This window comes from Anthonomus grandis, chromosome 17 (genome assembly GCF_022605725.1).
Source record: "Anthonomus grandis grandis chromosome 17, icAntGran1.3, whole genome shotgun sequence".
In the NCBI taxonomy this organism is placed as follows: Eukaryota; Metazoa; Arthropoda; class Insecta; order Coleoptera; family Curculionidae; genus Anthonomus; species Anthonomus grandis.
Genome location: NC_065562.1, coordinates 14,269,579 through 14,294,453, shown reverse-complemented (window position 1 = coordinate 14,294,453; position 24,875 = coordinate 14,269,579). Strand labels below are relative to the sequence as shown.

General features: G+C 34.6%; 2 protein-coding genes across 2 annotated transcripts; one reads left to right on the top strand and one right to left on the bottom strand.

Annotated features, from left to right (window-relative positions):
• The first annotated feature begins 104 nt into the window (after nt 1-104).
• LOC126746490 (V-type proton ATPase subunit B) lies at nt 105-8,431 on the top strand. Its single transcript, XM_050454778.1, has 4 exons — nt 105-309; nt 558-845; nt 2,517-3,361; nt 7,657-8,431. The coding sequence occupies exons 1-4, from the start codon at nt 228-230 to the stop codon at nt 7,921-7,923; spliced, it is 1,482 nt and encodes a 493-aa protein (XP_050310735.1). The 5' UTR covers nt 105-227; the 3' UTR covers nt 7,924-8,431.
• A 2,232-nt stretch (nt 8,432-10,663) lies between these two features.
• On the bottom strand, nt 10,664-23,925 carry LOC126746480 (DNA-directed RNA polymerase II subunit RPB2). Its single transcript, XM_050454765.1, has 9 exons — nt 23,746-23,925; nt 22,604-23,681; nt 20,778-20,897; nt 20,536-20,722; nt 19,563-20,361; nt 15,652-16,088; nt 15,380-15,598; nt 15,046-15,267; nt 10,664-11,182 (listed from the first exon to the last, which is right to left on the bottom strand). The coding sequence occupies exons 1-9, from the start codon at nt 23,768-23,770 to the stop codon at nt 10,736-10,738; spliced, it is 3,534 nt and encodes a 1,177-aa protein (XP_050310722.1). The 5' UTR covers nt 23,771-23,925; the 3' UTR covers nt 10,664-10,735.
• Between the last annotated feature and the right edge of the window lie 950 nt (nt 23,926-24,875).

Genomic DNA, 24,875 nt, shown 5'->3' with positions numbered 1-24,875 from the left:
TAGATAAAGTCTCATGTGCGACCTTAGTTGCTTAAGTGTCGCCCTCTATTGATAAACAGCACGACGTCCGTCACATGATAAACGTCAGATCGCTGTCACGTGAAAGCTCCAACTTGACGTTCAATCCCCTGATTCTTTACTAGTTCGCATTTCGTCTTCACAAAAATCGGGGTCATTAAGGAAGAAAAACACTTTTTGTGGGTAGTTGTGTTTTAAATAATTCGATAATGGCAACCCTATCCGCTGCCCAGGGCCACAGGGAACACGTACTGGCCGTTTCCAGGGATTTCATCTCCCAACCCAGATTGAGTAAGTACACCACAGTTGATTGATAAATTGAGACGTTTTGGGTGGGTCAATTTTCCATAAAAACCACATAAACTTCATCCTTTATTACTCAATCATGCCAATGCAGTAAGATTATTTTATTATTCTATACTAAAACAGCAATATTCACTACCAAATATCATTACTCCCCAAGTCATGTGACTACCACTTATGACCAGCCACTCCTTCCTTATACTCCACTATAAGTGACTTTTTTTTTTACTTTAAAGCTTACAAAACCGTTTCTGGTGTAAACGGCCCCCTGGTAATCCTCGAGGACGTGAAATTTCCCAAATTCAATGAAATTGTCGAACTGAAATTGGCTGATGGAAGCTTAAGGTCCGGACAAGTATTGGAAGTCAGCGGCAATAAAGCTGTTGTACAAGTGTTTGAGGGCACTTCTGGTATTGACGCAAAAAACACGCTATGCGAGTTTACTGGAGACATTTTGAGGACCCCTGTGTCGGAGGACATGTTGGGCAGAGTGTTCAACGGATCAGGAAAACCCATTGACAAAGGTAAAGGCAGTATAAAAATCCTGAATAAATTAAGGGTTTGCCCTATTCTGAATTTTGGTTTGATCACCTGCCTGGGATTTAGTTGTTATTTATTACCCATTTATCTAATACCTAGGTCAGGTGATTAGGTTGAAATTTATTGTTACAACATTCAATTTTCTTTCTATAATCTGTTATGACAACTAGGAATTATTGATTATTCATTTGTACCATTAAGAATCATTAGGGCAAAAATTCACTAATTTATTCTTAAATATACAAAATTACTTTTAAACCACAAATTATTGTTTATCTAATAAGTAGGAAATGAACAACTCTACTAGATTGAAAGAACTCGTCCATTATCTCAAAGAGACCTACGTAACTAGAGAAAAAATGAAAACAAGTCTCAGTCTCAAAATATCTTTTTATATGTATTAATCAGGTAACATGTTTCGCTAATAAAGCTGTATGTCATGTAAGTCTGTATGTAATCATCAGACATACATACAGACATACATATATGCTTAGCAGGTCATCTAGCTATAAGGTCTGATGATGCTTTATTAGCGAAACATGTTACCTGATTAATACATATAAAAAGATATTTTGAGACTGAGACTTAGAGTTTTCATTTTTTCTCTAACTCTACTAGATGTTTATGAAACCCATGGACCATGGTCCAACCTATTAAAGACCTTAGCAAAATCTGTAAAGTTAAATCATTTAGATATTAGGCCTGGAAAAGTTTGTCAAAATTTTGATTTTCAAATGTTATTTTGAAAACAGTTCAAGATTGGTATAGGGTTTTCATGTATAACATGAAATGTGTTTACAATTTATCATAGAGTCAAAAAAATGCATTAATAAATGGGGTGTTCTTTTTAAAATAATAAATTTGACAGCTGCCCAGGCTTCTTGACACACCCTGTATGATTTTCAGAAATCTGAAAACATGCAAAAAAAATAAAAGAGAATTGATGTGTCTGAGCATTTTTCAACCAGATAATTCATTTACCTGTAAAATGTATTTTTCCAGACTAATAAACCTTTATATGAAGCATCAATACAGGACTTTGTGAATGCTTGCAACGCTTTATAAGCATTATAGTTATTTTGAGAATGTTTTTTTACTTCTTCCGGGCATGAGCAGTTATGAAAGAAATATTTAATAGATTCTGAGTTTCTTCTTTAACTGCCTAGAAGAAATTAGAAATAGAAAAAAGAAAAATACAAGAAATTGCAGTAAATGTGGTGGAATGTGACTGTGTTATGAAAGAAATATTAGATAATACCATGGGAGCAACAAGCAATTGCCTTGTTAAGTTTGACTAATTTAGTTTGTATGCCTCCCAGTTTGAATGTGGTTTTGAAGTGACTTTTTTTATTGCTTTGTGTCTACTACTGGCTACCCATTCCCATACTCAAAAACCAATTTATCTTTGCCTTCATCTTTCCTTGTATAGGGTTGGCAGTAATGTATGTCTGCAGTTTAATCTGATTGCTGGATATTTTCACCATAGAATCATTCTTTTCTAGCTACTATACAACTTGTTTTTCTCCTGAAGAGCCAATAATTCGGGAAGTATAAAAGAAACTTTTGATTGTAATTTTAACTATAATGGTGAATAAATTAAACTTCTTAGCTTATGATTGTTCTAATTTTTTGTCAAATTTCTATTTCTCTCCCAGGTCCTCCAATCTTAGCCGAAGATTTCTTGGACATCCAAGGTCAACCCATCAACCCATGGTCGCGTATCTACCCGGAGGAAATGATCCAGACCGGTATCTCCGCCATCGACGTGATGAACTCCATCGCGCGTGGGCAAAAAATCCCCATTTTCTCCGCGGCCGGTTTACCGCACAACGAAATCGCCGCCCAAATCTGTAGACAGGCCGGTTTAGTCAAACTGCCGGGCAAATCGGTAATCGACGATCACGAGGACAATTTCGCCATCGTGTTCGCCGCCATGGGTGTCAACATGGAAACCGCCCGTTTCTTCAAGCAGGACTTCGAAGAAAACGGTTCCATGGAGAACGTGTGTCTCTTCTTGAATTTGGCCAACGATCCCACCATCGAGAGAATCATCACGCCCCGTTTGGCTCTGACCGCCGCCGAATTTTTGGCTTATCAATGCGAGAAACACGTGCTGGTTATCTTAACTGATATGTCTTCTTACGCCGAGGCTTTGCGTGAAGTATCCGCCGCCAGAGAAGAAGTACCCGGACGTCGTGGGTTCCCCGGTTACATGTACACCGATTTGGCCACCATTTACGAAAGAGCCGGTCGCGTTGAGGGTAGAAACGGTTCCATCACCCAGATTCCCATCTTGACTATGCCGAACGACGATATTACTCACCCTATTCCCGATTTGACCGGTTATATTACCGAGGGGCAGATCTACGTCGACAGGCAGTTGCATAATAGGCAGATTTATCCACCGGTCAACGTGTTGCCCTCGTTGTCCCGTCTTATGAAGTCCGCTATCGGTGAGGGTATGACCAGAAAGGATCATTCTGACGTTTCTAACCAGTTGGTAAGTTTCTCCACTTTTACGAGAAAAGTGGCTTTAAATTGTTTCTCATGTTTTTTGCAAATGCACTTATTATGTTTTTTCACCGTGACAGCCTATGTGTTTTATCGATTTTTTAGAGAAAATCAATCAATCAAATATGCTTTATTATCACAAAACATAAAATCTTGTTGACAAAGCTAAATTAAATATAGAGTAGCTAAAAATGGTAACTGTACCTGAAATTAATAGGTACAATGTGTATCACAAAATCCATCGAACATAGAAAAAACCAAACAGACAATAAAAGAAACAAATGGTAACATATAAAAAATAAAATCAAAAGGTCAGAAAATATAAGACATTTAAATGTCACATAAAGCTCAGTCAAAGCCTTTAAAATAGTAATAATTAAAATTGGTCAAAATCTGTGTCCTAAATATTCAACAATACTGTAAAGACTAAATTAAATCCACATTTTTTAACATCAAATTTCCTATAGGTTTTAAGTTCTCTCAAGATATGTGGCAAATGATTAAAAATCCCTTTTTTATTGAATAAAAGAGATGTTGTGTTAATGTATAGATAGTAAGGGAGTGGCAAACCTATTAGGGAGAAACACGAGTTTTAGAAAAATTGGTAGGAAAGATAGTGGAGAAATATTTGTCCTGATGGTTTCAGAACGGACGGATGAATCTTTGGGAGCAAGTTTATAAATGTATTTCAAGGCTTTCTTCTGCAGAACAATTCATCTGAAATTTTACACAGTTTGTCTTTAGACCTACTATTCAAATTAACGCAATCCTTTTTGTTAACCAAGATTTTATATGAGATTTAAAATCTCTATTGACAGCTTACACAAATATAACAGCTGTGCTGTTTAGTTGCACAACATCTGACCCTAAATTTTGTCCATTCATTTTCAGTCAAAAGTATAACACTAGTTCAGAATACACATTCAATTTAATATAATTAACCTTAACGTTATTAAATTGTAATACGAAAATGCTCTATAAAATTACAGTCAATGTAAGCACACATTTGCAAAAAGAAATGAAATTTATTACATGTTAAAATCATTATTGATTTAATTGACAATACAGTAGAGTCTCAATAATGTGAACTAATTAGGGATGACTGTGTTCATGTTTTCGAGGAGTTCATGTTACTGGATAAAGTTAATCGCATGATAAACTAACACGTATATATACTTTGAATATATATTTTATTGGAAAATCAAACAAATAAGTCTCTAACTATAACTCGTGATAAGTTTAAAATAGCATCCCTGAGGTTGTATTGTTTGATAATGACATTTATGTCCTTAGATTTATTAGCTACAACCATTGCCAAAAACATGGAGCGATAATGCAGTTTAGTCAACCTAATAACGTTTTGGTCCATAGGTTGAATTAAGGGTGTCACATTGGGAGGCATATACATAACCATCATCAGATAAAAGTTCCTCTACTGGGGGATGACTGGGGGCATTATCTAATAAAAGAAGTGCTTTCTCTGGAAGACCTTGTTTCTTAAGAAACTTTCTCACCTAAAATTAAAACAAACTTTTAATTTTGAAATGTATAGCTATGGCAGGAAATTTACCTCAGGAACAAACATTTCTTTGAAACATTCCTTAAAAATTCCGGCTGTCATCCATGCAGATTGTGAGTTTTTGTAGTGTACAGGAATGTAAGAGTTCTTAAAACTTCGTGGTTTTTTAGCTTTCCCTATTACCAAAGGAGTCAATTTATGTAGTCCAGTCGCATTTGTACATGCTAGAAACGTTATTCTTTCTTTGGCTGTTTTTCTTCCAGGGGCAGTTTTTTCTTCACTGGATACGTAAGTCTTTCCGGGTAAAAGCTTCCAGTACAAGCCGGTTTCATCGGTGTTGTACACTTGGTTATAGTCTAAGCTTAGGTCCTTGATTTTTTCTTCAAGTTTACGTAAGAATCAGGTTTCCCCTGCTCGGGCTGAGAAGATAGTTTTTCACCAGTTATTGTTAGGAAGCATATGCCAAATCTTTTCTTGAACTTTTGCAACGACCCCAAGCTCGCAGAAAACGTGGAATTTTTGTCGTACAGTTTTTCGTGAAAATATTTGGCTTTCTGTTTTAAAATTAAACCACTTATTGGTGCATTTCTCTCTCGTCGCAAAAACCACTTATACAAAGCTTTTTCCATTAATGGATATTCAGAAGGTCTAAAAGATTTTCGTTTACCTGGTCCTGAAAAAGTCAAGGCAACTGTTGAAGTAATTTGGTCTTTTTTCTTCTTAATTGCACACACCGTGGATTGGGCTATTCCATACTTTTTTGCTAAAAAGGTAACTCCGCAACCTCTACTAACATCGGATAAGAGTTGGGCTTTTTTTCCAGAGTTAAATAATTTACTTTCTTAGTAGACATCGTGCTTGTTTCGTATTGATCGGCGAACAAACACTGAATATGCAAAAGTACTAAAGTTGCCTACAAAGGGAACATAGGAAATGCCGCTTAATCCCTACGGGTAAAACGGTAAAACGATATAAATATTTTTTTGTTCACGTTATAGAGGCGAGATATTTTTGGCGTTCACGTTTTAGAATAGGCTGAATACCAATTAGGCTGTTCACGTTATGGGACGTTCACGTTATCGAGACTCTACTGTATAACAAAATATGTCATACAAATAAGTAAAAGAACATTATAATATGGGCCAAACAAATATGTCCTCACTCATAATATTTATTGTAAATCTTGATTTATTTATTCTAATTCAAAAATTCTTTATTTCTAATTGTGTTACACTCTGTATACACAATCACGACACAAATGAAATAGCGTCAAAAATAAACAAATAAATATAAAAGTTTATCTTTACAATTCAATGCCAAAATAGTAATTCAAACAATATGGGTCTAATTCTATGCGGTTTCACCTCGGTTTTAAATATTTTTTTGTATGAGATGTATTGAATGTTGACTGGTAAATTATTGTTTAAACGAAGACACATAATAGGGACTCTTGCCTATCATAGCTAGATGGTGTATTGAGAAGTGGCCTTTTAAATTGAAAAACAGCTGTTTCAATGGATTTATTTAAAATGTAGCGATCCTGCTATGGGTTAAATACATTGCACAGATTTAAAAAAATGTAACTTTGTCCTTTGGACATTGTAAGTTGAATTACAATTATTTTTGAGAAACTTGGTAGTAAGCTAGTTTTCAAGTAAGTTTAGATCGACTTCTTTTATAAAGGGGCATAATGACAGCTATTTTTAAAACTTAACTTTACTATTATAATATACTTATACTTTAAGTTCCTTCAGGTTTAATTTAAATGACTTACCATTAAATGCTCTCACCATTCTGGTGATTGGAGAAAAGAAACCTTAATTAGCATAATGAAAAGGCAATAGCTTGAATGCTTAAAGTGCTTGGTAATATCATTTATATTCCCACTTTTATATATCGAAGCCAAGAAACTTGTTTTCCAGAAGTCAGGAATCAACAGAGAGACAAAATAGATAATTTAGAGGTTTGGTTAGGAAACACACAATTTTTATATAAAACTGATGGGATGGCGTCAAATCCATAAGAATATTTAGTTTTGGGGCCGTTAATCGCTTTGGAAACATGGGTTAGAGATATGTTAATAGAATCAAAATGAGGATTGTAACCAAGTTTATAAGTAATTGGAAACTGTACCTTCATGTTCTTTGTAAGATGGTGAAAAATGATGCTCAAACAAATTGAATATATCCTGAGCAAATCTGTCATTTACCAGCATACTATTGGGATAGCAGTTTGACGTTCATAAGTTGTTTACATGTTTCCAAGAGTTATTTGAATTTGGTGCTACATCATGAGTCATTTTAGCAATGTAGGCTTTATAACACAATCTTGCATCTACTTCTTAAAGTTGAAAATACTATATAATTGACTTCAAGTTTTATATTTTTTATGATTAATTTTTGTAATTCACGACTGAACAAAGGAGGAAATTTAGAGGATTTATATTTCTTAACTGAAACAAATATTTCAACACTGAATAGATGATACACAAATTAATATCAATTGTATCAAACTGCTGGTCCAAGGAATAGAGGCAAAAAAAGTTATTAGATTAGAAAAGTTATCGAATAGTAATCACAGTTTTTAAAATCTAAATAACAATAATCATATTTGAGTTTGACATTTCATAGTACCGCTTTGCAACATTTATCTGTAACACTTTAGCATAATTGCAGTGCAACAATAGCATACATTTTGTTGAACTGTTTAGACTGTGTGTTTGTTTTTCGTTATTTAATTAATATTTCCTTGTTTCCTTTGTTTAGTACGCGTGCTACGCCATCGGTAAGGACGTCCAAGCCATGAAGGCCGTCGTAGGTGAAGAAGCTTTAACCCCCGACGATCTGCTTTACCTCGAGTTCCTCACCAAATTCGAAAAGAACTTCATCGCCCAAGGAAACTACGAAAACAGAACCGTGTTCGAGTCGTTGGACATCGGCTGGCAACTGCTCCGTATCTTCCCCAAGGAGATGCTGAAACGTATCCCGGCCAACATCCTGGCCGAGTTCTACCCCAGGGATTCCCGTCACTAACTTCAACAGTAAAAAAAATCCATTTTGGCACTATGTGTTTCTAGATTAAATTTTAGAGGCTTGAAATGCAGGTTGGGGTCTCCCCTTGGTGGGGCCCAAAAAATAAATTTAAGCCGTCACTCATCCATAATATTGTTGCAAATATGTATATTAAGTCACCGGTAAACCCTCTGTTCGCCCCCTTATTGTATAAACCTGTATAATGTAGCCGTATTCGCTAAGTTACAAACAAAACATAAAAAAAACTGCATGTACTCATGTTTTCTTTTATTTTTTTGGATACATTCCATTAAGTCTTAATTGTAATTTTTTTCGTTTCGTTTCTTCGGAAGACAATAACGCGATTATTGATTTCAGTATTTTTTTTTAATAGTAAAAAATAGCCCAAAATACTGACGCATGTCATAATTATATTATATAGATTGTTGATTGATTATTATTAATTTAATGTTGTTAAGATATTTGAGTATTGTAAAGATGATATTGTGAATAAAAGTTGATAAGTGTGTGTGTGGTTTTGGTATTATTGGGATGCTGTATATAAGGGTAAAGAACCTTTAGTAAACAAAATCGACTTTATACGCTCGTTCCAATATGCTAACGCAATACGGATCTTTCCACTTGGAAATAAAAGGGTCGGATTTTGTCCTTCCCAAAAGTTGGGTAAATTCCACGAAGCTTTGAACAAATTGTGACAAAGATCATTTTTCAAAAACAACTTTTCTTCGAACTTAAAAGGTTTTCATTGTAGTAGAGCAACCTGAAAAAGCACCTCCAATTAATCTACTAGTCACGTCAATAAAAGCTTAATTGAAGACTACGCTAAGAATATATTCTTATACTTAAAGCTGATAGGCTGACTAAGCAATACGTATCAGTCAGAAATGAAGTGGAACCGAACTGAAAGTAATCCAGAGTATAAAATGCAAAGAACTAAACTTTTACTTTAACTAAAACTTTTTTCACTGCTTCCTAAATTTACAGTAAGAATATCCGACGAAAGTTCCACATCATTGTTTGCCATGTGATTGTTATCCGCAAAGATAGTATAAAGATTTAATACGGATACTTAGTTTGGCCATGTCTGTCATTATAATTACATACAGTTTGAGAGACATATATATGAATAAAGCTAGCCAAGTGCCACCCCTTATACTAGAAGTCGGAAATAATAGTCAGTGAAGTCAGTTCGGAAACGAGAAAACAGGAGCGGCTTAAACTTATGTTTTTAAATTTTTAATCGCATATACACATACAAATTGCCGCTCGGTTAAATAAAGCCAGAGAATTTTGTAAGAAAACGCGCACTGGTGCCAAATTTATTTCGGGCCGTGCCTTGCAGCTTACGGAATATTTGAAGCAGCCCCTAGTTTAAAGAAAGTACCTAGACGGCGCAATTTTTTGTACTGATATTGATCGACGACGGAGCAGAGGTCACAACACTGAACGATTGATTCATTTCCTTCATTATCGTCGTCGTGCCGAGACCTGGTACATAGGCGTGCTCGCGCAGTTTTTGAATTAATAATAATCCAAATTAATATTTAAGTAAGTGTTTTAAAATAATAACCTATAACCTACCTGAAAATTAAAGTGGGTATACCTTCATAAGGGATAATTTAGGGATACAACCCTTGTACCTAGTACTGCAAACTATAGGTAACCTAGCACTGCAACTCATAGAGAAATATAATAAAATGCCTTTATTTTAGAGAAATATAATAAACAAACCTTTTATTATAGTTCTCTATGCTGCAACTTATAACCTACCTGAGAATTAAAGTGTGTATACCTGCGTAACGGATATTTTAGGGATACAACCTTTTTAGCTAGTACGGCAGACTATAGGTACCTGACCTACCTGAAAGAGCTTTAGAGTTTGCTGATTATTTACTAAAAATTCTACCCGTAATTAGAATAATAGGAAAGTAATAAATAGGTTCTCGAACTTGCAATGCCTTTATTTTAACATTTAACACGACGTTTCGGTTGGTAGTATCCCCAACCGTTATCAAGTGTAAACTGTATCTATTAATTTATGTAAACTAAATCTATTTATTACTACTCTACCAATGTCTACCACCTTTAAAAACAGAATAATAGGAATTATATATATAATAGGAATTTATAAATATAGTAAAGGTACTAAGCCCATATGTGAAATTCAAATCATTTTATCTTTTAAAACTAGAAATTCTTTGTATGAAATAAGCTGAAGATAGGAAGTACATATCTACCTCTTTATTACTATCACATTTCCTACTATTATTTCCGTCTCCTAGTATAGTAGATTACCTTTCCAACATACAGACTCTTCAGCCTTTCCCATTGATTTATCTGAATTAAAGAGAATTGTTTCCATGAAGAATAAAAACCGCTTGGGAGATTATGATGTTTCTTAGCACTTTTGTATACTTGGAAATAATTTTTTATGTCTGAAGTAATTTTTCACTTTATTCCAGGCATTAGTAGTAATTTTTATCTATGCCAGAAAGTTTATAATAATTTTTCATGTCTTTGAGGCCTTCAAAGTAATTTTCCATGTTATTACAGGCATTTAGAATAATTTTTTATCTATACCAGGAAGTTTGTAATAATTTTTCACGTTTTTGAAGTCATTTCTTATGTCTTAGACCTTGGCCATCATTGTTTATGTCTTTGAAGCTTTTGACGCAATATTTCATTTCAGACATTTACAGTCATTGTGTCAACCGATCCGGAGGCAAATCAAATCACATAATAACTTAATCATTATTTATTACTGTATTACATGATATAAGTAATAAAATACAATACCTAGCCTAAAAAACAATTAAAGTACCATCAACCTAGGAGCGATGTTCATCGACATAAGCTCCTGGAACAGCAACTTGGCCGCATACGGCAACCTCACCTGCGAAATCTGCGTTTTATTTTTGCAACCCTTACACTCGAACGTGTTATTTCGCATATTCGCGATGGCGATCAAACCGCAAAAGTTGCACACGTGCACCCTGTACGGATCCGACACTTCGAACAATCTCTCGCGCAAAAACTGGGCAGCCCCGTGCGATATTTGACAATCGCGTTCCATTTCGCCGAAACGTAAACCGCCGTCCCTCGCTCTGCCCTCCATCGGTTGCCGGACGAGGATCTGGACGGGACCGCGGGCCCTCGAATGGATTTTGTCGTCCACCATGTGCTTGAGACGCTGATAGTAAGTGGGGCCCAAGAAGATTTGCGCGTTTATTTTGCGGCCGGTGTGACCGTTGAACATAACCTGGAAAATTAGGACTTTTTTTATAACGTTTAATTTTTTACTTAATTTGTTAATACATGATTGAGTTATACAGGGTGTCAATTTGGAGAGGTAGCACCTTCTATACTTCTGCCCCTGTATAAAATTTAAAAATTTCCAAAAAACACGTCAAATTTATTTTGGAGGGGAACATATTTTAGGTTAATTTTCAGTTAAATTGCAGCAGCCCTCTGGCTGGGGCGGACATAATTAATTACCTTTTCAAAGATACCACATGATTTATCCTTTTGTTAATACTTTATAAGAAACAAATTAAAACCGTAAAGATATTGATTTTTTTAAGTAATAACTATTGTAATGAAACAAAGCATAAAAAAGTAATAAAAGGTAACTTAATTTATAAAATATTATCCATTCTTTCCCAAACAGTAATAAAGTCGGCTCTAAAACTCCTTTCTAACATTTTGAAAAACTTCTGCCTGGATTTCTCTACACACAGATGTGCATCTTTTTAAATCCTCCAAATGACTAGGTTGTGTTTAAAAAACAATTGATTTTTAAATAAATAAATAAATAAATGCCCCCCATAAAAAAAAAACTAAGGGTAATAAATAGGGTGATCGTGGTGGCCATTCAATTGCTCCCCGTCGACCCATTCATCTGCCAGGAAATCTATCATTTAATCACTCTCTAACCGGAAGAAAATAGTGTGGTGGAGCTCTATCTTGCTATTTTCTAAGCTAGATGCTATTTATTAAGGAGTCTATTGTGTCTTCGCCAACAGATTAAGGTAGAGTTCACCGGTTAGATTTTCTTCAATAAATAATGGTCCTATAATAGAATTTCTAAGAATACCAGCCCAAACATTCTCTGGATCATTCATCATCTCATTTATCTTCTCTGGATACTGCGTGTGACCATCTCTAAAAATTCCCGGATTTTCATTACTCCAGTAGCGACAATTTTGATTGTTGACATTTCCATGTAAAACAAAATGATCACTCATCAAAATATTTAAGTTTTCGTTTATAAAATTAGTCATTATTTCACAAAAATCAATTCTTTTATCAAAATCTTCATCAAAAATTCGATATTATGGTTTATCAATTTTCTTATATTGGGTCCGACGAAAATTGCCTATTTAATTTTTGCCAAAGAAAGTTTCCGAAACAGCTCGATCAAATAATGAAAACCTGTTTTTAATGTAAAGAATTTCATTTTGAGTTATGGTAGAAAGAACGGAACGAGTTCAAAACTGTTGGCGGGAACAAAGGTATCGAAGATACAGAAGATGATTTTTTGCGCCATTTTATCATCAATCTTAGAGAAAAATTAATTAAACTCATTTGCCTTAATGTTTGCGTCTTGGACGTTTTTAGGAGTTATGTCAACAATATATTTAATTGGTTTCAAATTAATAAATTAATATTGAACCAAAGCAAAACAGAATACATTCCCTTTGCATCGTACTCCGATGGCTTATCAGAGTTTCAGTTTTGAAATACTTCTAAACACGTTATAGCATAAACAGATAATATCAAATATCTGGGTATAATAATCGATAAGCACTTACGCTGGGATAAGCAAATGGATCATGTAAAATCCAAAATAAAATATTTCATATCACGCTTTTCTTTTTTGACTCTCGCACAACTTGAAGGTCTTTATTATGCGTTCATTCATTCTCATATGAATTACCGTATTGTGGGCTGGGGAACGGTATTGCAGAATTACGAAAACAAGAAGTAATTCATAAATGGGTTTTAAAGATTATTTTAGATAAACCGAAATTATTTTCAACAGAACTACTATACAGAGAAGCCAAAATATTTGATATAAGCCAACTATATTTTTTTTAAATTTTAATTCTTATAAATAAACGAAAAATAGATCTACAACCAATCAGCAAAATACTAGGTTATAAGAAAAACTGTCTGGTAGTTCCCTTAACAAAAAAAGAAATAGGGCATAAATCTAAAAACTATTTGGCGTCAAGATTCTTTAATTCGTTGCTTAATAACTTAAAAAATGTTATGAGAAAACATTCCGATATAAATTAAAAATGTGGCAGAGAAGATATTCATGTTTTTTTTTGTAAAAGTCATCGGTATTTAAAAAATGAAAACAGGTACTAAAATGGTAGGTAGTTATGGCTTATTTAGGTAATAGTAAAAATTGTTTTGTGTAAAGGAATCGACTAGTGACTTAATTCTGATCGTGCTGTGAACCTGGAATTTACTTTATAACCCTAAACAGACTCTTATAACTGGACTAACTACCAAAACACTAACAAGCGGTGTCTATATTGTTTCAGTGTTTTATCTGTTTATTTCATTTATCTGTTCAATTGTAACTTTGTATATTTTATTTTTTTTTGAAATAAACTTTTTTATTTTTTTAATACTTACTTTTTTAAATAACTTATTTTTCCTTTAGATTGGTTCAAATTTCTTGAAATTTTGATTAATTCCCAGATTTTTTTTTGATAACCCAAAATTTTATTATCTTGAAATTTGTTCTGAAAATGGTCTACTTTGTCCTTATTTACCAGTTTACTAAATTTTCCACGATATTCTTTAAAATTGTTCAATTCCAGATTATTGGGATCTTTTGCAAGCCACTTTTATATCTTATCAAGTTCTTCAATTGACATGAGTAAGCTCTGAGTGATCCATGGTTTTAAGCGTCTTCTATTACAGATAATATACCTGGTTATAGTTGATTTGCTTATGATATAATTTAAGCGATTTAAACAAGTAGATGAACATTTTATAACATCGGTATTTTCAATCACTTCCCGTCAGTCTTTACTCTTCAAAAATTTTATTATAACATTATAATCTAGTGTTTTAAGAACTTGTTCATTCATTCATCTTGTTCCTTTTATGAAAAATTAGCACAAAAAAGGCAAAAACTGCTGTCACAGAACAACCGTAATAACATAAATATATAACAGGAATTCATACTTATATGCATATGAGGAATATTCCGTAAAAAACCTAGAACTATCCAGTTTCACGTTTTCTAACTGACTACATTCCGTCCTCTCATACCCTCCTCATTTTATATTTATTATATTATGATATAAGATTTTATTTAATATCATATAATCCTTTCAAGAATCTTGATAAGGATAGAAGAATGCTCATAGTTTTCAAGGAGATTTGCAGGATTTTAGAGCATTATTGTGATGGAATTACTGCTGAAGTACTAAAAAACATGGGTGAATAAGGTATACCCATCATATGTCAGTAGCCCTCGACGACAGGAAGTTGGCCAGAAAAATTGTTATTTAATTTTTTTGTCGTTATATAAGAAATGTTCCCCTCTCGACTATGTAAGCTATAGTATGGTTCTCTTATTTCGCATGCTAGCAAACTCATGCTCGGGACACTGAACGAAAGGCTGAATAATCTGCTCCTCAAATAAATGCTAGACGAACAGATCTTGAACGTCCGATAATCATCGAAAAAACCAGAGAGTTTAATGTTAAAATGCTCATGTCGACTACAGTAAGGCTTTTGAAGAGGGTAAAATTGTCGAAGCTCTGGATTAATATTGCCGAGATGAGAACAGCGAAACAATGTTTAAGTTTGAATCCTCAAAAATGTCAGATGCCACTATTTGGTCCAATACCAACTAAAGAGCAACAAAAACATAATATTGCTATTAAACAACTTGATTGCTTAATGATCGCTAAAAATCGTTAGTAATATCAGATGTAAATTTAAGATTTTCAGAATTAAGTGATTGATGATTATCCGCTTTAATGATTTGAAGCGAATACAACACAAATCCCGTGCATGCATTTGATTAGTAGTATTAGGAAGTATATAAAAATATAATATATATTATATATTATATTTTTATATCTCAATAATTACCTCATTTCCTCTTAACTGGTATCCATACTCCTGTAACAGTGTCGAAATCTTTTGCACATTCACCGCATCGTTAAAGGGGGTGGCGTCGCCGATTTCTCCCTTATTCGAGGACACTTTTCCCTGGATGCACTCGATCAAGTGACCAATCGTCATACGAGACGGGATGGCGTGGGGATTAATTATAATATCGGGCGTGATTCCTTCACAAGTGAACGGCATATCCTGGAAAATTATCGACATTAAAGTTTACAGCTGATTTACACGAGTATCTGAATAAAAACTAGATGTATTTGCCGTTGTAAGTGATTAATGGTTAATAAGGAAAAACGGTTACCTCTTGTCTGTACTGGATTCCGCAAGTACCCTTTTGCCCGTGCCTGGAGGCGAATTTGTCCCCGATTTGTGGGATTCTCACTGATCGCACCCTGATTTTACAGAACTTATAACCCTCCGAGTTTAGGGTCAACATCACCTGATCCACCACCCCGGTTTCACTGTTACGTAAGAACGTCGAGGCGTCCCTTTTTGTGTATCTTTTTGTCGTACCGTCCAGCTAAAATCGTTTTAAATTTAGCATTAAAAAACCGCTTAAGTTAAGGCACTTACCTCGTCATCGTTTTCGGGCAATAACATGGTTTTTCCAATAACGACATCGTCACCGGACACTCTTATACCGGGCGAAATAATACCGTCATCGTCCAGTTTATCGTACAAAGCGTTCCGCATGCCCTGGCAGGTCTGCCTGTTGGGTTTCTCGAACTGTTCCTCTTGATCTCCGATCTTTTTCGACTCGGCATCCTTGTAGGAACGATAAAACACCGACCGGAAGAACCCCCTTTCGACTGCAGAAGCGTTCAGGATGACGGAGTCTTCTTGGTTGTATCCGGTATAACAGGCGATGGCCACTATACTGTTAATTCCCGCCGGTAATTCTCTGAACCGTAGATATTCCATTGATCTGGTTGTTACCAAAGGTTTATGCGGGTAGTAAAGGACGTGGGCCAAAGTGTCCATCCGCACGTGGAAGTTTGTGATATAAACACCTGCAATAATCAGAATTTTATTGTCTACATTAATGAAATTTATGGATCAAAGAAATTTTAATGGATGCATTATGTTCAAGGTAATTATTTTATTTCAACCAATCCAGAGCTTACCGAATAAAAATCCGATCTACGCCCATGCAATTTTTACATATTGTTTCCGCAAAGATAAGAATGACGCAATTGTAAGTAAAAAAGTATAAAAACCAATAGATTCAAGTTTGTTAACGAGAATTACATCATCAAGATGATCGACCGCCTTTGAAAAGACGGTATATATCGGTTTGCCTGTCTATAGGTGCTGCAATATGTTGAGTTAACACTAAGAAATTTGTTATTGTAGGGCGATTTTTAACAAAGCCATGTTGATTGGGAGTAATTAACCCAGCCAACATTGGATATATCGCATTAAAAATAGCAATCTCAAAAATTTTGACAAAATTATTCATTATAGACTCAGGGCTATAATTTGTAATATCTGATCTCTCATTGTTTTTGTAAATAGGATACACCTAGATAATTTCCAAATATCTGGAACAAACTTACTTTTCAAAACATAACTTAAATAAATAAAGCAAGGGAATGATAAAAACCGGGTAGCAATCGCGAATGAAAAAAACAGAAACCTGATCAGGACAAGAAGTTCATCTTTTTTATTGCAGTACCAAAATCTTTGTCAGTAAATTCATTTTTAAGGTTTGATTAGTAGAAGGGTGTGTATTTTTAAAAGGCTTTATTTTTAATTTTGTAAATGCATAGGCGTAGAAACATTAAAAAAAAAACCCTAAAAAGGCTTTAAGGATATCATTAGGGCAATTTAGCTCTTCCTTATTAAATACCATGTTCTTCGGTATTCCAGCCGATTGTTTTTTACCATTTACACATGACCAACAGTGTTGGGGCTTGGAACTTATCTGTTTTTCTGTTCTTTAAACAAATAATTTGTATTTATTATTAACATCAGATTTTATAATGGCTCGAAGTGATTTGAATTGTAGCGTGGTTTTATATTTCTTATGAAGTTTAAATTTATTTCTAATATTCTTTATTATGTCACTAGTAAACCATTGAAGATAGCTCAATTTTGGTCGACGATTATGGCAACGTACTGACAAGTCAAAAATTTCATAAATCTTGTCGTAAAATAGACTATAGGCAGATTCAACAGAGTTTTCGTTTTTTATCAAGGAGCAGACAGTGTTCAACACTAGATTATACAGGAGCATAAAATTACCTTTTTTAAAAATATATCTATATTACTTTCTACAAATTATTAAACGTTATGGATAAAGTTGGATGGTATGGCTGCTCTGGAGTTAAAGTCTCTATTGCTATTTCAACTTGTCAGTTCTATTTACTAAATAGAGCAAAATCCAGAATACGATTATTTTAATTTCTTATCTGATTATTTCGGTTAAATAATTGAGCAAATTCCAAAAAATGGTCAAATATATTTAAACAAAGACTCATTATAAAGTCAATATAATGGGTATATGAAGGACTATTGAAATCACTTAAGAAACATACTTTTTACCCCTAATAAAATTCAAAAACGCAAATACGTTTAAAATGTTTTCAAAATCATCAGAAAGTACAGGGGGAGAAATGTAAACAATAATGAAAAACATACAATGATTTTTTTAAAACATAAAAATGTGTTCTCGATTTATTATTATACACTTATGAGAATTTTTTATTTTATTCCACCACGAGATACACCCGCTATATATTGATCTTCTCTATACAAGTTATACTTCTTTGCCATAAATTCATTATTATAAACGGTATTATTTAGTCAAGTCTTAGTAAATGCTAATATATCATAATTAGAACGCCTGGTAGTTTTGGTGCACAGATTGATTTTTATTTACTTTAACGTTTTGAACAGCGTTTGTTGTGTTGATCGAATTATGACCTACTAGCTGCTACTGCTCCAAAATGCCTGCGCGTAATCGCAATCAGGCGTAGTATCTGTCTTATTGCGATTTTGCTGTTTGTTTAATTTTGAACGGAAAAAAGAGGAAGAAGTGCACTCATCAAGAGCGTGATTGCCGCTACATTTGGGGTAGCAAAATTAGGGAATACGTGGAAGAGTGATTAATGTCACTGCACCGGAAGCATCTTCTTAGATACGTTGCCCAACAATCATAACCCAGAAATAGATTTGCTACTTTATTTAACCCATTACATTTAAATTTATCTACCTTCAGTAATGCCTAATACAATTTATTATTTTTCTTTGTCGGAAAAATTTGAGAGATCTGATTGTAAATCAGAGGTTTTAGTAATTAATTCAGAATTTAGTTTTGTTAAAATGTCTTAAAGTTTTCAGAAAATCGAACAATATGAACCTTTAAGTTCTTTAACCTTATAAGTGTCCAACAATTTTGACTAAGTGTCTGACAAGTTTTTGAAATTTGTCGTTCTCTGGATTTCTGCAGCCAATTAATTTACAGATCCACCATCAGTTACAGGTGGTACTTTGGAGATGCGTAAGTCTGCTTTGCTAGGATCTACATTAACAAATCAAACCTCAAGTTTTTAATTGGCCGACGTTGCGACGATATATATGCAATGAGGGCTGTTAATCATAAGTTTTACGAAAACCTCTAAATTTTTTATATTAGCCTTGATAAAGACGAAAAATATAAATCGTCGAAACGTCGGCCAATTAAAAACTTCAGGTTTGATTTGTTGTCTCTAATCCCGCTACCTACATTTTCACCATAATACCTAATTGAGGGATACTATCTGTCAACATGCAATCTACATTAACTAACAGATGCTGTTAACAGATTTCATCCACTGATTGACCTTGTTTTGGTTTAATAATAACCACTGGTTGGGTTTTGTTTTTTAAAATGTTAGTGATGAAATGAGTAACTCACTGATGAAGACTCAGAAGCAGGCAGGCTGTAAGTGGGAACCTTTTGTTTTATGGTTGCTATCAAGTTATCCTGTAGTGCCTCTACAGTCTTATTTAGCATTGCTAGAGCTGAAGATACAGAATCCTCTATAAGCTGACTTATTTTGTTTCGGTTTAGTCATATAGTGCTCCAAGCAATCCTTACATTTCCAAGATAGACCAGAAATAACATCTAGCAGTGTAGTAACGTCAGTTGATTTATGTAGACAAGTTGAATGGACTGCCTGGCACTGACCGCATAAAACCAACTTTTTTCTCGCGGGTATTAATTCGTTATACAGATAACAATACGACATTTTGCCATTAAATGTGCACTTTTAGTAACTTATTCTACTGTTAAATTAAAAATTATACTGTGTTTTAAGCATCTGACTGTTTCCTATGAAGATAGAGGTAAAGCTACCAATCAAAGACCCAAATTTAGCACAGCAAAAAAAAAACGAACAGTATTTACTCGACAATGGCTCTCGCAAGTTATTGAGAAGGGACAACAGATTTGTTACAGACTAGCAATCATTTTGTGAATTTTAAAGCGAAATCCCACTTACCCATAGCCTGTTTACCCATGGCACTTTGATAAGTGTTCCTGGGGCTCTGGTTGTGATCAGGGAACGGAATAATCGAGGCGCACACCCCCAAAATCATCGCCGGATGAATTTCGCAATGCGTATAAGTGGTGCAATAAGCGTACTCCTTCTCCTGCCTCAAATCGTCAGGGGACATAGCAATCATGACAGTTTCCTCCTCCAGGGTGTCGATATACTCCACTACACCAGAGGCCACCAACATCTGCCAACCGTAATTATTATACTCCCGCTCCTTTAAATTGTCAATGTGCTTTTTCTTCAGCAACAGCTGTCCGTTTTCGACGATAAGCAACGGACGACAAATCCTGCCGGCATCGGTGTAAATTCTAATCTCCCTGTCTCGGATGTCCCGAATCATCGACACTTCGGACACAATAATGTCCATTTGACGTCTCAATTTCCTTAAAGTGGCCATCAGTTGTTCCGGATCCCTGTGGATGCCCACCCAGCAACCGTTTACGAAGATTTTAGTGGCGTTTGCAATAGCAGACGGGGCGATTTCCTCCAGGTTCTCCATGGACCATTCCTCCAAGAACTCGAGGATTGGCGAGGGTTGAGAACCGACGGAGATGTAGGCCATGAGGGCGAGATTTTTCACGAGACCTACGGCGGCCCCCTCCGGTGTTTCTGCGGGGCAGATCATGCCCCACAGGGTGTTGTGCAATTGACGGGGTTTCGCCAGTTTACCGTCGCGTCCTATGGGGGAGTTTACGCGACGTAAATGGGAGAGGGTCGAGGCGAAGGTCAGTCGGTTTAATACCTGAAAGGAAGTTCTAGTTTGCATCAAGTTTTGAATTTAGTCATTAGAGCCACATTTGTCCCTTTGACACAAAAAAAAAAGTATCAACTAAAAATGTGATGAACAAAAATGGCATTTTTTTGAAGAAATTTTAAATATGTAGAATAAAATTGAAAATTACTTGATTTTTCTCACCTGAGATACCCCAGCTCTGGCCAAATGGGCCTTTTTCTGATCTCCCCAGTTGCCTGTGGCCAAAGAATACCTCAAGCCATCGGTGATAAGTTTTGTCTTAATCGCCAAGTCTAAGTTAAAGTCTTTGCCTTTGTCGATGAACTTTTGAGCATACATTCTGACCTCTTTCATTAGATTCTTGAATAAACTATTAACAAGTTTGGTTTAGCTACTGATTTACAAACAACTGAATAAATCCTTACCCTCTAAATAGGAAAGCTAGTAAAGGACCTGCCAAGTCCAATCTTTTATTCCCATAGTGATCTCTGTCGTCCAGTTCTCTTCTTCCCAGTGCAGCAAGTAAGAGACGATGTACCATATATCTAAAAGGTCATATATCTACCATATATCTTAAGGGTAGAATGCTTTATTTGATTACATTACACTTGGAAATGTTTAGTATTGTCAAATACATTTTAATAATAAGTTCCATACAAAATTATTACAATAGTAACAGTAATATGCCACTATGGAATAGTAACACCAATACTCCCAAAAGACTGGACCACAACACCAAACACAGAAATGTATATACCTAAGCAGTGTAAGGGCTATATAACATAATAAAGAAATTAGGATTATGATGATAAATGTAAATAAAAATCCTCAAGATTATATGGGCCGACATCCAACATAAGCATTTTTATATTATTTCTAAATATTTGTAGTGGGAGCATTTGTGCAACAGGTGACAAGGAGTTGTATAGCTTTTTTGAATGCTCTTTTGAATTTAGGTTAGTTGATGTGAAAGCAACAAGAAACTGCCATGTGCATGTCTACCTCCAAACTGTACAAAATCTAGAAAGATGGGTTTTATATATAACAGGCATTTGTAAATATAGAAGTCTGGCATTGTTAAAAATTTGTTTGTTAAATTGTTAAAATTTGTAATTCTTTGTGGAATTCTTTGACAAAAAATATGTAGTAGATCTTATCCACACTGATTTTACTATGGCTATTGATCAGGTTTTGAAAAAGCAGTACTAGTGACAGTCAGTATGAGCCATATGGAGTAGTACTGCCTAGAGTTGGTGAAATGCATGATTTGAGTGTCATTTAATACTAAAAATTGAATTTTAAATTTCATGTGTCACAGTGTAAATTGGGCCTCTAAAATGTATGGTTTTGTTGTGAGGAACTACAGGGATTCTCAAACAGTATTAGGGTACTCTATGTTTCCTACATTAGATCTGTTTTGGAGTTACTGTTCAGTCATTTGGCGTCCTAATTTTGACTTACATAAAAATGGAATTGAAAGGGAGGAAAACAAGGTTTTGCAGGACATAAGGCTACAAGGGAACTGAAATATATATATAATGCACAAACCCAAAATTGCAAATATTAGGTAAGTATAATTTAAGGATACTGGTTTAATGTACCAGCCCACCAAACAAGAAATCCTTACCTATTTTATGTGGATGTTCGCGAACCAATTATTATCTAAATACTCTAATTATCTCTATGTATAGGATATACAATCACTTAAGAAACCGCTGTGATATTTTTAGTATGTATGTTAGAAGAAATCTATGCTAAAATAGATATGGTATGCATATATGTAGAATATAAAATTAGTCTTTCCTACTTTGTAACTGGATATTTCTGTACAGTTTGCATTAACTAAATAAATGAATAAATAAGCTGTTATTGATGTACTTTGGGGTTATTATTTAAGGATCTATTACTGAGCCGTGATAGGATTAGGAACATTTATAAAATATTCATTAAATTTTTCTGCTGTTATTTTTGACAACCCCAAAATTGATGTTTTTTTTATTATTAGATCCTATTATAATATTACATGTAGATTTTAACTTATTTTATAAAATTACATTAGCCATAATAAGTAATTGAAAATTGCAACAATAGCAATAAGCTGGAAAAAAATATATTTGGATAGTTTTTTAAGGGATGACTTGGTAAATTAGCAACTTTCAGAAAATCAGTAGTTTTCTTGGTGAAAACAGGTTTAAGTAATTTTCAGTTAATGGACTTCCTAGACTAATAACAGGTGTAAATCACCACTTACCCTAAAAAGTAAGCCTTCTTGGTTTCACAAAAATCAGACACACCAACATGAGGCAACATTTCCTTTTGTAAAATTTCCCTGGCATACTTAATACGCCTCTCCTTAGTAACTCCAGGCCTGGCTCCCCTCGCACCGATGAAATTCAGGGCCACATTCTGCTCCTGTATTACAAATGCCTCATCCAAACTGGGTTTGACCATTTCCATCATTTCAGGATCCTCAAAGTCGTAAATAATGTGCTCCAAGATGTCTCTGTCTGCCACAAACCCTAAAGCTCTGAACACTATCATAATAGGGATCTCTTGTTTAATATATGGTAAAATGGCTATAATTCTTTGGCCAATAGCGGCTTTTTTGATGGCTTGTCCACCTCTGGCCATCATGTTGACCCAGAGGGTTGAAGTTGGTCTAGAGCTGTGCTCCATGCAAGATCTTATCTCAGCTTTATAAGCATATTTACCATCTTTCATGGCAAATACATATACAGTGTTGGTGGCCATTTTTTCTTGGGCAATTAGTACCTTTTCTGATCCGTTGATAATAAAGTAACCACCAGGGTCTAAAGGACATTCATTCAATTCTGTTAAATCACGATCTGTTAGTCCATTAAGCAGACAATATGTTGACCTAAGCATAATGGGGATTTTTCCAATGAATGTTTTTTGATGTTGAGTTTCCATAGGATCCTCGCCCTCTTTTATAATAGTTTTTGTTATATCCACGTACAATGGGGCTGAATAAGTAAGATTTCTCAACCTGGCCTCATTAGGCATCATAGGTGATGGAGCACCATCCTTCTCCCAATGTGTTGGCTTAGACAAATAAATCTGTTCAAATTTTACAAGAAACTTTGGAGGAATTTCGATCTCTCCACTCGTATGCTGGGCCTCAGCTTGTAATTCAATGGCAGGGGCATCCTCAACAATCCTTTGAACAGACATTTGAATGAACTCATCAAAACTGTCCAGCTGCTGTCTTACGAGACCCTTTTCGTCGAAATACGCATTGATGACGATCCAGCAGGCCTCCTGCCACAGTTCAGAACTGATTTCCTCCGTCTCCTCATCGTCAAATTGGTCTTAAATATTATAAAAGAATAATGAACTCTTATGGAGTGGTTGAAAACGTTTAACTAAACTTACCAAAGTCCTGTTCGTACATGGCCATGTTTTTAATTATTACACCATGAAATGGTGTATCAGTGAATTAGTTTGTTATGGTTTATAATGTTGGGTGTTATTATTTTTGGAAATTTTTTATTAAAATATAAAGCAAGGAAAGCAAAACACAAGTTTGCACAAGCGGCGAGTTCTGCTGAACTGTCAAACAGTTGTCAACTGTCAAAAAAATACCGGTTGGTTAAGCTTCATTTATTTAACCAGACTTCAGTCAGCAATTGAAAGGTCGCAGTGACGTTCCAGAAAATAGTGTTAAATTACGGACTAATTGGACAATTTTTATAAAATAATGATATTAATATATATTGGTTAGTTATAGATTGGACAACTTTAAAAAAACACACATACCCAAATTCTCTTGTACATATATCTAAAATACATTTATTATTATGACTAAGAATTATTCTATGTTCACGCATCGGCCTTGTCGCGCGTAGCTAGCAACTATTGCTTTATTCCCAAGACTGCGCGCGCACTAGCGACCAAGTTGCGCGACTTTATCGCATGTGTCAAAAAATAATTAAAAACCTATCTTTATATTGTTTGAAATATTATTAACTTTCTTGTTAAATTAAACTAAATATTTACTTAATTTATCAGAAGCGTCGCCTCAGAAAAACATTGCCAATAAGAGCGCCGTTGTAAATACATTGCTGACTCGCAAACGTCAAGTGGCACTTGATACACTGATACAAGATAAAATGCTTTATTACTGAAGTAGTTTGTTTCGTTCATAATGTTGGGTGTTATTATATATTTAAGTTTTTAATTAAAATATAATAATAGAAAAGCAAGACACAAGTTTGCACAAGCGGCAACGGCGAGTTTCGCTGAAAAGTGAAACAGTTTTCAAATGTCACTTGACTGTCAAAAAATACCGGTCGGTTGCTTTGATTTACTTAACCAGACATTAGTCAGCAATTAAGGGAACGCATTTAATGATTTTTCTACATAATTATTTTGTACAAATAAAATAAATGTATTCGCATGACTCAGAATTAGTCTCACTATATTAGGTTGCGCCATCTTATTCGCGCGGGCGTTAAAATACTTATCACTAAGGAAGTCAATAAATAAATAACGACCCATGTGTT